The sequence below is a fragment of the Siniperca chuatsi genome, linkage group LG16 (genome assembly GCF_020085105.1).
Source record: "Siniperca chuatsi isolate FFG_IHB_CAS linkage group LG16, ASM2008510v1, whole genome shotgun sequence".
Taxonomy (NCBI): Eukaryota; Metazoa; Chordata; class Actinopteri; order Centrarchiformes; family Sinipercidae; genus Siniperca; species Siniperca chuatsi.
In genome coordinates, this window is record NC_058057.1 from 20,941,084 (window position 1) to 20,955,672 (window position 14,589).

Below are 14,589 nucleotides of genomic sequence, written 5' to 3' on the forward strand. Positions count from 1 at the left end.
AGAGCCACAGCAGAGGTGGTTAGTGACTGTGGTGAAATAAACTCCTTTTTCATACTTTTACTTTCATTTGTCAAGTATTTAAGAAATGCCAACTTGTAAAACTAGTTGGCAGGTCTTGTGCATCTTACGTGGACTACTTGTTTATGAAACTAGTTTCAACCAAAACTTCTGAACAATAGGTGTGTCCTCGCCATGGGAAGCATTAATAGCAGAATCTGCTGTGTGATTTTGTGACATATTGGGAGGTGGTTTTACAGAGCCGAATAGAAAAGGGCAGTGTTCTTCCAGAGCAAACAGAACTAAAACTTTCAAGGGTTTCTGGAAACAGGTTGTAAGAAGCAAGACATTTTTAAAAAATCCTTTTCAATATGTTCACACGCTTCAGTAAAGTGAAGAAGAAAACAAAATGCACATAGCAACATTGAGGTTGAAGGATAAACATTCTCTTTATGACAAAAAAAAGGGGAAATGTGGTCTCAAAGAATATGATGATATTTTATTGACCTATTTTATTTATGTAATATGAGGAAATGCCAACTTCCCTAGTAACAACTTTACAATGGAGTCCATTAAGGCAAGCAACACAAAAAGTTTCAGAGATGTTTTAAAGGCAGGATATCTATCCATTTTTGTCGTCCGTCTAACAGACTATAATCTCTTCAAATTTAAACCATCCAACTGTCTAGACCGGCCATTTACCAGCTTCTTGCACAAAACTATGATTTGCATTACACCTAAAACAAAAAATGGAAATGTTATCATAACAGAACTGATTAACCAAAACAACCAAAATAAGATCTGGGATGTGAGACACTAGAATTTGTCTTTAGCAAAAACAGCAGCACTAAATAACCAGTGACATGAGACAGAGACCAGTTGTGTCAGAACTGTTCTGGTGAACAGTTATTATACCAAGGGATCATCAGTTAATTTGACTGTGTGTGTGTGTGTGTGTGTGTATGTGTGTGTGTGTGTGTGTGTGTGTGTGTGTGTGTATCTTACCTGCTGTGATGGAAGGACTTGAGTTTAGGCTGTACGAGAACAAACAGCACCACTAAAAGCAGGATGAGAGCCACAGAACTAGCTGTGGACGCCACAATAGACAGAGCTGGTATACCCAGCGGAGAGCTTGGCTCCTTGTCTGAGGGACACAAGAAGACAGAGAGAAAGTGGTTCATAGATTTTGATTTACATTTCCTGCATGAGGTTATGTGTGCTCACAAAGATGTAATACATAAAGATAAAAGTTAGCTGAGGTGACAGACCTTGTGTGAGTCGGCAGCTGATCTGCATTGGACCGTCCCACTCGCCGTTCTGGCAGGTGAGGAACTTGTAGCCACCCTTCAGAGCGTAGCCCTCATCACAGAAGTACTCGATGACGGTCTTCTGGGTGAGGCGGTGGCAGGGAGACGGGTGACAGCGGTAGCCCCCGTTCTCTGGTTCAGTGGGGGGTGAACACACTGGGAAGAGGAAGAAGCAATAGAGATTTTAACAGCTGTGGCTGTTGTTGTGTACCAGAAGTGTTTCGCATTATTTCTGTGGTTAGGCTTGATTCCTGTGGTTTAAATGCTCATATTTTTGGGTGAAATTTCCCAGTGCTCCCTGCTGGCTCTCAAGGACAATCCGCACTATTGGTGTTGTGATACTAAACTGATATGATATTTCAGTTTTGATGCAGTCAGGTATGTTAAGTGCACATGCTCAACCTCAGGAGTTTATAAAGATGACTTTTTAGGAATTGGGAAAAAAATCTGAAAGTTTATCATCCCATGAACCATGAATGTTTTTAGTAATGAAAAGCGATGAAAATGAATACTTCCAGTTATAATAAGGGTTTTCTATAGGCTAATTCTACTCAGACCGGTAGAATGCAGGTCTGCATATGAGCATACTGAGCCAAGAATGGCCATTTTAAAAAGCTGCATACACTACTTTGAATTGTATTTTAAAAAAAAAGAAAGTCAAAAACGTTATCAGGCAACACTAAATTCTGTTCTTGTTTGCTTTGTGTATTTTTGAGTCTGGCTCACCGTTGCTTCTGATGCAGCGTGGAGGTTGATGGGACCAGGCTCCAGAGCTGGTACAAATGATGCTGGTGGGTCCATCTGCAGTGTAACCAGGCTCACAGCCATAAGTCAGCAGGGTGCCCGGGGGAAAAGAGCCCCGGTTAGCTTCGGTCTGGTTCAGCAGATCTCCGTGCTGCACACCAGGTGGCCGCGCACAACCTAAAGACACACAAGCAAGTGAAGAGAATAAGAATAAGAATTAGTTGGCTGCTTTAAAGCTATCATTTAAGCCCTTCAGGTTTTGCTTTCTGAGCACGACAAAAGTAAGATATGAAGCTTCTTCCTCTGGCTCTAGGCTGGACTGCTTATGTAAGGAACCACCAGCTTTAGGCCAGAAGCCAAATTGGGATCCTGAACCATATTTTAATAATGTAAGGTAACAAGGTAATTAATAAGGTATGTAAGTAAACTTTGTAGAGTTAGAAACTGCCTGTAGAGAAGATCTGTAGCATCTTAATTTTCAATTTATGCAGGGATTTCCATGTATTACAGGCCTACTGGGGAAACATGGACAATCTGTCTAACATGTGGCCTGATTCTTTGAAGAATAATGTACCAATATTATGTCAAATAAACAGAGTATTTACAATCACTAATGGTGCTTGTTATGGCTGGCTCCATCACTAATAGAGAACCTTGATAATAATTTTCCAGTGACTCTAAAACTTCAATATTACATTAATGTGGTGCTGCTGGAAGATTGTGCTGCTCTATCATTACACTGACATAAACTGTCTGCTGGTCTCCGCTGCAGGCAAGCTGCCACTGGGTCAAACAACTTTTCACAGGGAAACTGTCAAGTTGACAGGTTGAGCTGATAATTAAAACTCAGAGGTATTTTTACTTGAAACTAGGCTGCATTTTACATAGGCAAGGGAGAAGCACTGTATCAACATGACAAGTTAGGTGGAGACAGCCATGTTGTGCAGTAGAGAATACCTGAAGTGTCTATAGTGGATTAAAATGTTGCAAGGAGCTTCATATAGATCTAAATTCTCTTGATTATCTCTTGCTCATTAACTGTCTTCATCCCACACCAGCATTGGGTCTAGCTGTCTGGCGGTGAGACAGGATCTTTAGCAAGGCTTATTTACTTGGCTCTAATGATAGAGTTGAAGCTCTAAGCCAGCCAATAAAGACAGGATGAGGCAGAAGACCTAAAGTTAATTGCGCTTTGATCCACCTTCCCATGCTCCATCTATGATGTTGCAGTGTCACGCCAGCTCCTTGTGTCTGAGTGTGTACTTGTGCACAAGAGCAAATTATCCGAATTTGTGCTGCACTCCCACAGCTCATAACACTGTCTACACACACACACACACTCACTCACTCACTCACACACTCACACACACACACACACACACACACACACACACACACACACACACACACACACACACACACACACACATGGAGCTGCAATCTGGCGAGAGCAGAGCATTTAAATCCAGCAGGTCTGACGTAACATTGCAACACCTGTGTAAACTGAGACGTGACAGCAGGAGGCAGAGTTTACTTTCAGTATTATTGATCTTCAAGAATGGCCAAAGTACTGTGGAAACCATAGATACAGACATACCAATTTTATTACTACTGATCTGGCTCATCTGTGAAGTGGTTGTGCAAGAATTTGGGCTTGGCTTCAGTGGAAATGTTTCCAATACTAACTCTCAACACTTAAAACCCATCTGGGCCATTATATATACACAAAGTCTGTCATAATAAGTGAAAGATTTTCAGTGTTTTATCTGTGCATCTTATCTGCTTGATTTATTAAATGGAGCTGTACAATGCACAGTGATTTTACTCAGTAACAAGGCCCAGACATAAGTAAATTTATAACACCCCCACAATAAAGAACATTAATAATGCCATCAACACTAATGACCATATGGCTCATTATTTAATCCTTGGACAGAGTATTTATAAAATCATATTATCACTTCCTTGGCATAAACAAACACACCAATATTGCAAACAGCCACTTTGTCTTGCCTTGTGTGTTTAGAGATTGAAAGAGAGACTATTTCCACAGCCGTGCCTCTAACATCCTCTAATCTCAGGGGAGAAACGTCGCTCTAAGCTGGCAGCACAAGATTAAATGCAAACACTCAAATGTGCGAGCACCTTCTCTCTCTCACACACACTCTCTCACACACACACACACACACACACACACACACACACACACACACGGAAATAAAGTCAACACCCACAAACAAAGACACTCCCAGGACTAAGTCGTGTGATACCAAAGGGTGTGTTATTGAATTCAGCTGGGGACAGATTTAGTGTGTGTTCAAGAAGTACTAATACTGCTTATTGCAGATATGCTATAAAACTATATTTATGATACAACTACTACTGAAGGTACTGAAGATCGGCTCTGGCCTACTCAAACTCTATCTTTCTCTATCACAAGATACTTTGTTATAGGGCTACAACTAATTATTATTTTAATTATTTTTAATTAATCTGCTCATTAACCAATTTATCATTTGGTCTATAAAATGTCAGAAAGTAGTGAAAAATTCCTAGAAGCCAAAGTGATGTCATCAAATTACTTATTTTGTTCAACCGACAGTCCAAAACTGAAAGATATTTAATTAACTATTATATAAGACACAAATTCACATTATTATATAAATACTACACATTTCAGATGCTGGAACCAGAGAATGCAATTTTTGCTTAAAAAATGACTTATAAACAAATAAACACTTATTAAAATAGCTTCCAGATACATTTTCTGCTGATCTACTAATCAATTAATCGACTAATAATTTCAGCTCTTGTTAGATGTTGCAAAGAACTCACATCTTAGAGAGCCACATTAGCAGACCAATGTACAGTTTTGACATTGATTACCCAGAATTCAACCATGAGAAACAGTCTGGTTTAATGTCTTAAACACAAGCTGAAGGTTTGTTTAATTTGATACAACATGTCCATGTTTTGCGTGTTAAAGTAGAATTAATCTTTCTCACTCAAACACATCCATGCTCTTTTCTCTCACATGCAGTAACACTATCCGCACACACATTTTAGGATGCCATTTGACACCATGACCTGAGCAGTTGTTCGTTGAGCTGCTTCAGTGCGACTAAAGGCTCTCTGAGGAGGAGATGGCGTTAATGGAGGTGGTAAAGGTGATGAATTGAAGACCCCAGGCTGGGAGGCAACAGGGGACAAAAGGGCCTAAGGGGGCAGTTTAGGACAATAGCCTCTAGTGAACAGCCAGTGTTATGATCTTTTGTGGTGTGCTGCAAGACAGTCAATGCAAATGCAGAAGACAGATTAGTGTTAACGGTATTCATCATCTTTTGATCTTGAATTGCTTTCTTATCTGCAGCCAGGATTGTCTCAGAAATGTGCATATTTAAGTACTTTTATTCGTTTTCATATAAAAAAAAGGTATACAATAATATTTTTTAATACCAAATTCCATGCCATGTATTTAAAACAATGGGCCTTGCCAATACCTGAAAGCTTCAGTAACAAAGGCTTCTTCCACACAGACGTCTTGTTTATACTGTTGTTAAACCTACCGAGGAACATCCCTGCAGTAGCATGGGGTTTGTTGATAAAGCGCTAAGAAATGGTCACAGCGTCAGGCTTAACCCAGTAGAGGGTTAATATCTTACAGAGAGAACAGGTCACAGAGGTCATTGAAGTCAGGTCAGTCTAAACGAACCATGAAGCCAGTAAAATGTCCATTTTGAAACTTGTGGTCCTTTCAGAAGCGCAACAAACCAGGCTCTCCCTCTCATGCCAGGAAAGCCTTGTGCTGCCTGTGCAAACCTGCCAGTTCCATCATCTGAGTTTTCCAAATGTCATTTGCATCTACTGCACTTACACAAGTACTTACATTGGCTGTGTGGTTAGATGGCATTAATAAAATCATAATAAAGTCTTTACCTGCCATGAAACAGGTTTGATTAACTGATAATGAAAACAATAGTTAGTTGCTGCCCTGTATATTGCATATTAGTAGCAACTAACAATATGGACCCCAAATATAGATTAGTGATGCATAAATGCTCACACAAACACACACACAATTTCCTTGCATGCTACATCCCCTGAGAATATAACAACTCATACCCACGTCAGCTTAAAAAAAAAGGAAATGAAGACAAAATATGGAAAGACACAAAAAAGTGGTTGTTAAACTTGGAGCAGTCAAGGATTTTGACTTAAACTCACTCTCCCATGGGATTATACTTGTCAAAAGAAGCCAGAGCATACCTTAGAACAAGAATGTGAGACAAATATATAAAGCACTAGTTTTGCAAATTTCCAGGAAAAAGAAAGGTGAGGTTCGAAAGTAATGAAGAGAGAAAGAAAAAAAGAGAGAACAATACTGACGGGAAAAGGTACTCATCATAAGATAAACAGGCAGAAACAGAGGGGGGAGAAAGTGAGATAAAGAGAGAGAAAGGAAGAGAGCGCAGAAAAACGTCAGCATCATGGCGCACTGTGGCCCTGAGGAATTACAAGCCAAAAAGAGACATGTCATGGCAGGTTGACCAATAGCTCTGTGTGTGAGGGAGAGGCTCTGTACAACAACAATGGCAAGAGAAGGCAGCCGTCAGCTACAGTACATACCACACTGTGGGTTGGGCTAGCACAAACGGAGAGACTGTGTTAAAGGAAAAAATGAACACTGGTTCAGTATCCAGAGATGGTGGAGTGGTTAAGATATATAACCTTGATGTCTCTCCCTTTTCCATCGCCCTCTCAGCCTAGATTGAATATTGGCTTTGAAAAAACACACAGGGAAAAAAAACTGATTAAAGCACTAAGCAATGCCAGAGTGGATTTCAGCACGCCATGTTTTTTGCGTATGAGGAAGGGAATGAGTCACAGCTAAACACAAACTGTTCTCCCACTGGTCTGATGTTAACAGTTTGCTTAAGAGAACGGGTTTCTGAGAAATGTCGAAAACAATAATGACTAAAACAGAGTCACAAGTGCCTTGTGAAAGATAGTGGAAAGAGTGGGTAAGATTCAAAAATTACAAAATTGTACAGCACATTTGTGTTTCAAGATGTGTCAGAGATCCCATGTTTGCTTTCAATATCCACTGAAGACTCTAACAGTGCTTAAGCTTTGACATTTGCCATATTGAAATTAAATAAATAACATGGACATATAAAAAGGTCAAAACTATTAGAAATCTTCTGGGCACACAACTGTAAGCTGATCAAAGAGCTTAATTGCTTAAAAGGTTGGCGATACACTTCATGTAGTGGGAGGACTGGGCCAGGAAAGCACGCCCATGAGGATGATTTCTAATTCCAACATCCAGCACCTTAAGGCTGTGCCGGAGGAGACTCAGGCCATGGGGGGGCGTTAAAATCCACTGCCTTGCTGCGAAGTGCTTGCCTGGCTGTGAATATCTCTCTTTCCCCATCTGTTACCGATGGCACTCGCCCACTAAGAGCTGGAGGGGGGATGGATTGAGGAAAACATGGGTGGGGGAGAAGACAAGGGTTTTAGCCCTCTTTGCCCAGGCAAATTAAAATTCTAATTATCCTCTATTACAAGCTGGGAGCACACTAAAGCAGATCAGATACTGATGACTTCTGCAACCAGCTGTTTGGTCGCTCTATAGAACAATAGGACATAAAAGAGGGTGTGTTTTCCAGCGTGTCTGTGTGCACGTGTTCAAGTGTGTCAAGAAGCAGGGGAATTTGTGTGTGTGAATGTATGCTAAGGGGGATTGTGCGTTGGATTAAGCTAAAGACCGAGGGGATGATGATGCTCTCTTTGGCCTGGTAAATATGTTTTTGTTCCTTCGTTGGCCTCTCTCCAAGTCCTCTGTTATTGTTGTTTTTGATGATGTTGCTGTCATTTTTGGGCTGAGGGTGTTTTTGTTTTTCGCCACGTTCCCCTGTCTCTCCCGCTAATCCATGGGATTTTTAGCCAAGCTGTTGTTATTAGAGTGCAGTATAGTGCAGCAGAGCCCATGGTGGGGTAGTGTTGGAAAGAATAGGAGGGCTCGCAACTCATTTCTGCCATTGGTGGATAGTAGCAAACCATGAAAAACTTCTATGGAAGTACAGAAGTACTGAAATGATGAAAAGTCTATTAGTCACAGTTTGTTTTCTTTCTTAGTCTTTTATGATATTAAACTGAATATATTTGGGTTTTGGACAGACAAAGCAAGACATTTGAAGACACCACCATGGGCTCTGGAAACTTATGGGTATTTTTCACTATTTGCTGACATTTTACAATCAAGTTAATTATTGGTATAAATGGGGTGGAAAAAAAATAATAGAAACACCGGTCAGTATAACACAGTACAGTTCAACAGCACCACAAAGTGCAGCCTCCAAAAAGTGATCACACAGTTGAATCAACACCTCTCTATAACAGTTTCAACAAAAACTGAAGCTTCATGAGGGTAGGATTTACTGCAGGACTGTTGTATTAAAACTGCATTAGTTTTAGCTTGGTGTACCTAATAAACTGGAAACTGACTCTATGTGTAACACAGGCATAAAAAAGGCATTTTCTTAATAATTTTTTGGGATGATGATCACTTTCATTATTGATTTAATTTAATTTAATTTAATAGAGAATATAAAATTAGAATGATGATGATGATATCATGTGATAATCTGGCTTCAATTCCAGTGAGAGTGAAAGTTTTTCAAACATAATTTGGTAACGTAATCTATAAATTAGAAATGATTAGGCGAGTCGTGGTAGTGCAACTGCAAAATGCGATATGGTGTGTATATCTGTAAAGAGTAAGCTTCCTGCACTCACTTTCGTTCTATCACACATACACAAATATCACAGACGAGCTTTCAGTGAGAGACACTTCACACAGTATGTAGTGACACAACTCTGTACGCTGACCTGGGTGGGTGACCTGGGGACCGTAACATAGGACGCTTAAAGTCTGGGTGAGCAGTACTAGCAGTGTCATGTTCTACTGTAAGCGAGTGAGAAGTTGTCATTTCTGCTTTCATACTCTGTCCACTCATAACAGCTTGGCACTGACTCAAAGAGAACTAAAGCGTATTTTGTTGAACAAGGGGAAAGGTTATGGGAAAGAAAATGGAAAAAAAAAACTTATAAAAAGATGGACTTGTATTACTGTAGGGCAGAAAGAGTGCAGAACAAAGCTGGAACCTTAAAGCATGAACCCATTTTTCCAAAAACTGCTGTTGTTCCATCTCCAGGGCCTTTGGGGGAAGGTGGAGGGACCTAACTGAGGAAGAAGGGGGGAGGCGGTGGAGGAGGATGAAGAACAGGGAGGGTTTGTGAGGGAGGTGCCGGCACATTTATACAAAAGCCTGAGTACACAAAGATACAGGCGGACAGTTTACTCACTATGCAAGTGTAGGTTGCAAGTGTCCCAAGTTGTGTTGCTCACTGATATCCTATGTGTGTTGTTAATGTGTGAGTGAATGGTTAGGGGTATGAGTGTCAGACAGAGCAGTGGGCACTCATTTCAGTCACCACACACACAATGTCCGTATGGTACATTGGTGCCAAATTCAACAGTGTCATTTCTACAGTAAACAGGAATTTTGCCAGAAAACATGAGTCAAACAGCCGTGGTCTTCCAAAAGAGCATTTCTTAGCCGTCCACTCGTTACATCTCTTCCTGCAGCTGCAACACACAGAAACAAACACGAACGCTGCATACACCAAGGGTGAAGGAAGTCACTAAACACACAGGCACATCCTCCATCTCCCCACCCATTCCTCCCCTCCTGTTGCAATGCATTTAGCAAGCCACGTGTGCTGCCATTACACCCCATTGTCCCCGCTCACTGAGGGATGGGGCACAGTGACAGATTTAAGCAGAGTGGCTCCGAAAAGGACAACAGACAACTTTGCATTTGAAGGGTTAAATATGCATGAGAGGCCAAAGTGGGTGAGGGCAAGGGGGATCACCATTGTGTGACCCCCTTTCTAACCCCAAGATACAAGCATACACATACATACACACACACACTCTGCCCTCGAGTAACAGATGGGAGGATGTTAGCGAAGGCGAACAACAGTGAGCTCCCCCCATCTCTTCTATCACCTCACTGCTGAGGACAGCTGGGAGGCAGACATTCCTTCTTCTTAGCTTTCAGAGGAAAACAAAAGAGTGTGTGGGACCCCTTTTACATACACGTGCATGTGTTCAGACACACACACACACACACACACACACACACACAACCCACCCCCCCAAAAAAACTGTCAGTGCAACTGTGGGCTGATCATATTTCAGCAGGCTGGGCCTGCCAGCCAGCAGAGGTATGAGGCCTGAGCCTCAGACATTTGTTGAAGGTGAAAGTCAGGGAGATAATCCCAACCCTGCTCACCAGGGCTGGCATGCTGATATGTTGGTAGTACTAGTGAAGCGAGGGCAGTTTAAGTCTGTTGAGAGCTGTAACAGTACGGAAACTGCAGTAAGACAAAGCTTAGTCTGCAGCTAATTGTTCTTTTCTGGCCAATTTATCTTTACTGGCACGCTTGAGTTGTTTGTTGAACTGGTTCACTGCAACACAACAGCTATGAGGAAAGCATTTTTAAATGGAGCAGTCATATTGCAGAGCCGGAAGAATTACAACAAAATAATTGTTTATTTCAGTATTTAGGATACATGATTATGTTGATGTATCCCTGTAAGAAACAAAGAGGTGGGGGGAGAGTAGCATTAAAGACTGAGACAGTGTCCCACGCTTTGGCATTACATCTCTGATGATTCAACAATGCAGTCACTGTTACAGCTCTGTACATCATCACCCTAATCAGGTCCAAATGAACTTTGATAGAGCAACTGCTCTAGCAAGTCACCAAGAGGGTGATCAAATGGCACCAAGTGTATAACCTGTTCACACATGCAGACTGCTCTACTGAGAGAAGTGGTATGCCGTTTGTTGTCAGTGTGTGTCCAGTGGGTTCTTAAACACTAACATACTGTGTTTATTAGACAGGATAGGCTATTGCAGATTTCTGTCACCTCAAAATCCACTAGAGTACTAAAACGTGAAACTCTCCTAATCATAAGGGAAAGCTGATCAAAAGACGTTACTGCCAAAAGTATAATACATATACTGCAAGTCTGCTTACATTGTTGTAACTATCAATTAATCTTGCTAGTACAGTTGCCCTAGGGTAGATAGATCATATCGGCTACATACTTTAAAGCCTGATCCATTTCTGAATTTTTGTTTGCTCTTGGTATAGCAACTGCTGTCCCTAATGAAAAATCACTGTGAGGATATGAACAGTTGAGCGCACAAAATAAATAAACAGCAGCCAGCAATTTAAATTCATACATCAGCATGCATTAGCAAGCGATGAACTGTGTTCAGTGTGTCAGATGCTAAATATTAAAAAGGACTTGGATCTGGATCAGAAGCAAAAAAAAACTGATCAGGACAGTGAAAAGAGTAGAAAAGTTGGGATAAACAACAGCCTACCTGTATTTGGCAGAGACAACAAGACATTTCCAAGAAAAAGTATTAAGCTCCTGGGAAACTATCCATTAGCCTCAAATAAAAGCCAAGCAAGCCATGTCAAGACAAGTTGGACAGTTGGAAGCTTCAAGTCTTGTCAACTTTAATTTTTAACGCTGAACATTTTCTTTAAGACAATAATCACTGCTGGATAACACTGAATTCAAACTGTTACATAAGAAAATAACACTGAAACCTAAAGTTGAAGAAGTGCAAAAGTTCTGTTAGACAAATTTCTTCAAGCCAAAAATACTAATGACAGGAATTTCATTGTCAGTAGGAAGTCCATAGAGAAAGTTACCAACAAACTACTGTTGTTGTGTCATCATCATAAAGAAGATACAAAGTACTGTTTATATTGCTTGCGAGACCTCCAACACAGCAAACAGTTTGTGGACGCAAACACAGATATGAAACTCATCCAAAGCCTGGATGGACCTGCTGCCAGCATAAAGAGCACGGTAACATCACCTACACTCCTCAGTAACATGTAGCTGTGTGAGCAACTGAGAGTGAAAGGAAGCACAGCACAATAAACAATAGTTATTTACACATACTGAAATAAATGTTGTAACTTGGAAGTTGTGAAGCCTCGAGTCAAAGCCACAAGTTTTAAGTTATTTTCAAATGTGCCAAGTATGTTATAAATAATCCAAACTGTGACTCAAGCCTAAATGATACCTACAATTAATGATGAGGACTTCAGCCCAAACATACAAACACAAGCTGTTAAAGATAACATGTTTCAAAAAAGCTAAGTTACTTATAGTGCTAAATTCCAGTTTTGATAATTGTTTCAGTCATTTATCAATTAAAAAACACCAATTATTTGCAGGTTGCAGCTTCAGAAATGCCAAAAGTTGCTCACATTTCTCCATTTCTCATTGTAAATTGATTATTTAAGCTTTTTGGCTGTTGGTCAGACTAATCCGATAGCTTGTGATGGCCATTTGTCATTATTTCTAAATTGAATATAAATTCAAAGATTCATTTATAAATGTACAGACCTATACAAACAGACATCCAAATAAATATAGATAAGACAACAGATAAAACAGATATGCACATACTTCTCATAAATCCTGACACAATTACCCAAATGGCCTCCTGTGTAGCCTATACAAAGACCTTCACCATTTGGCCACTGTTTGTTACAGATACAGATGATGTAATAAGGACAGAGGGCATTAGAGAGGAGCCAACTGGCCACTAAACATCTCAACACTCCATATAATTCAATTAAATTTTATTTATATAGCGCCAATTCATAACAGAAGTTATCTCATTGCACTTTTCCTATAGAGCTAGCTAGCTAGTCTAGACCGTACTCTTTATATTACTTACAGAGACCCAACAAATCCCACCATGAGCAAGCATATAATGGACTGGTTACAGTTTGAGGGATGGGACTAGACAGAACAAAACAAAAACAGGAAATAATGAGAAGTAGACAGGAAATATTGAATGTTAATTAAGATATCCTGCTGGCAAAAAATGAGACTAAGGCATGTACCATGTAGTCACAGTAAAAACAGAATTCTAGCGGTGTCAAAAGGGTTGTGTAGAAACTAGTGAGGCTATGCTTTAAGTGAGGACCCAGGCTCAGGCCTACGAGTCAGCAACTATGCACAATAGCGAAGTCTTTAAGGAAGGCATTTAATCTCTAACAGCTCCAAGGGGGCTGTTCTGAATCAAACTCTATGCTGTGACTTCTCTCTGGAGGGAGATCAGCTAAGCATCATGAATTGTGGAGTGTCATGCCCTCTCTTCCCCTTATTTACCATCTCTATTAAACATCTAATGAAGAAGACAGCAGTGATGGAGCTGTTTCTGCTGAAATGCAGTCAGTTAAGGAGAAACAGCTGTACACCACCTCCACCCATGACAACAAGCAAAACAAATGCGGCAAGACAGCACATCTATAGCCTAGCCCTTCCCCTCAGCTCAATATCAGTAAGTCTGTCAGATCAAGTGGTTTACTTTATTTTGCTGCCTGAGATTGACTGTGTTTGAGTAGCCTCTATGCACTTTAGATAAGTTATATAGCAAGTAAACTAGTAGAGATCTTCTGACAAAGCTGAAGTTGGACTTTAGGACTTAAAGACTAAAACTAAAAGCTGAAATCATCAGAGGCTTGGGGGTGATGCAGTACAGTATTGCCCCATTTCCACTGTCTCGCTACAGCTGTGGCATGTTGAGACATGACCATATGCATTTCCACTCTGTACTCCACTGTGGATTCCCAGCAGGCAATAACCATGCTGGCCACCGATATTTCAGCCCAAACATGAAAGTTGCTGCTCTCAACTGAGCTGCTGCTGTGCTAAACTGATGGTCATGCAGGCTGCATAAAGAAGAGAAGGCACTGTTTAATAAAAAAGTAAAAGCCTTGTTATATCCAGCTGGCAGTATTTTAGTAACTGCTGTCTATCATAAAAATTTCTATGGCTTGGAGTTGTAATTGCTGTTTTAAGATAGTGCTAATGCAAGGCCAACATTTACTGCTGCTGCTTCACATTAAAAGCCTAGAAACCGCTAAAAAGCTTTATTGTGAAGCAGCTACAGGAAGTGCAATTTTATTTTTAACCAAGGTTAGTGAACAACTGCTATCTCTTTAGTCTACAAGGAAGACATTGAGGTTTTTCAGCGGATCAGTTTGCAGTTTAAAATGTTCCCAATGATATTGTGGGAAAATGATAAAAGCCACAGAAATGTGGTTAGATGAATAAACCCTCAAGCCTTCAACTTGTCATCAAGATGTCATATTTTACCCTTCCGTACCGTTGTATAGAAAACTATCCATGCTGTACCCGAGTTCTGACATGGTAGTTCACTGTCTGGCGTGGTTTGAATGCCTCAACCATTGGCAAATTCAGCATTTGTGTGTAGGATGCTCGGTGCCTTAGGTGTAAAGCTGATGATCTTGTTTGAACAGGACGCTGCTGTTGACTAACAGTGTAATGAAAAATCAGCCCACACTGTTTCAGTGGGCCTGAAAAACACACATCAAAGAGCAGGTGAGAGAGGAGGGAAAAAAGACA

General features: G+C 40.6%; 1 protein-coding gene across 2 annotated transcripts in view; it reads right to left on the minus strand.

Moving 5' to 3' along the window:
* The window catches only part of susd6 (sushi domain containing 6), a 31,994-nt gene that overhangs the window by 3,927 nt on the left and 13,478 nt on the right, over positions 1 to 14,589 (minus strand). For both annotated transcript variants that reach the window (XM_044169507.1, XM_044169508.1), the window contains 3 exons: positions 2,031 to 2,225; positions 1,266 to 1,460; positions 1,003 to 1,141 (listed from right to left, as the gene is read on the minus strand). In XM_044169507.1, the coding sequence (XP_044025442.1) occupies positions 1,003 to 1,141; positions 1,266 to 1,460; positions 2,031 to 2,225 (529 nt within the window). The remainder of the gene's footprint in view (positions 1 to 1,002; positions 1,142 to 1,265; positions 1,461 to 2,030; positions 2,226 to 14,589) is intronic.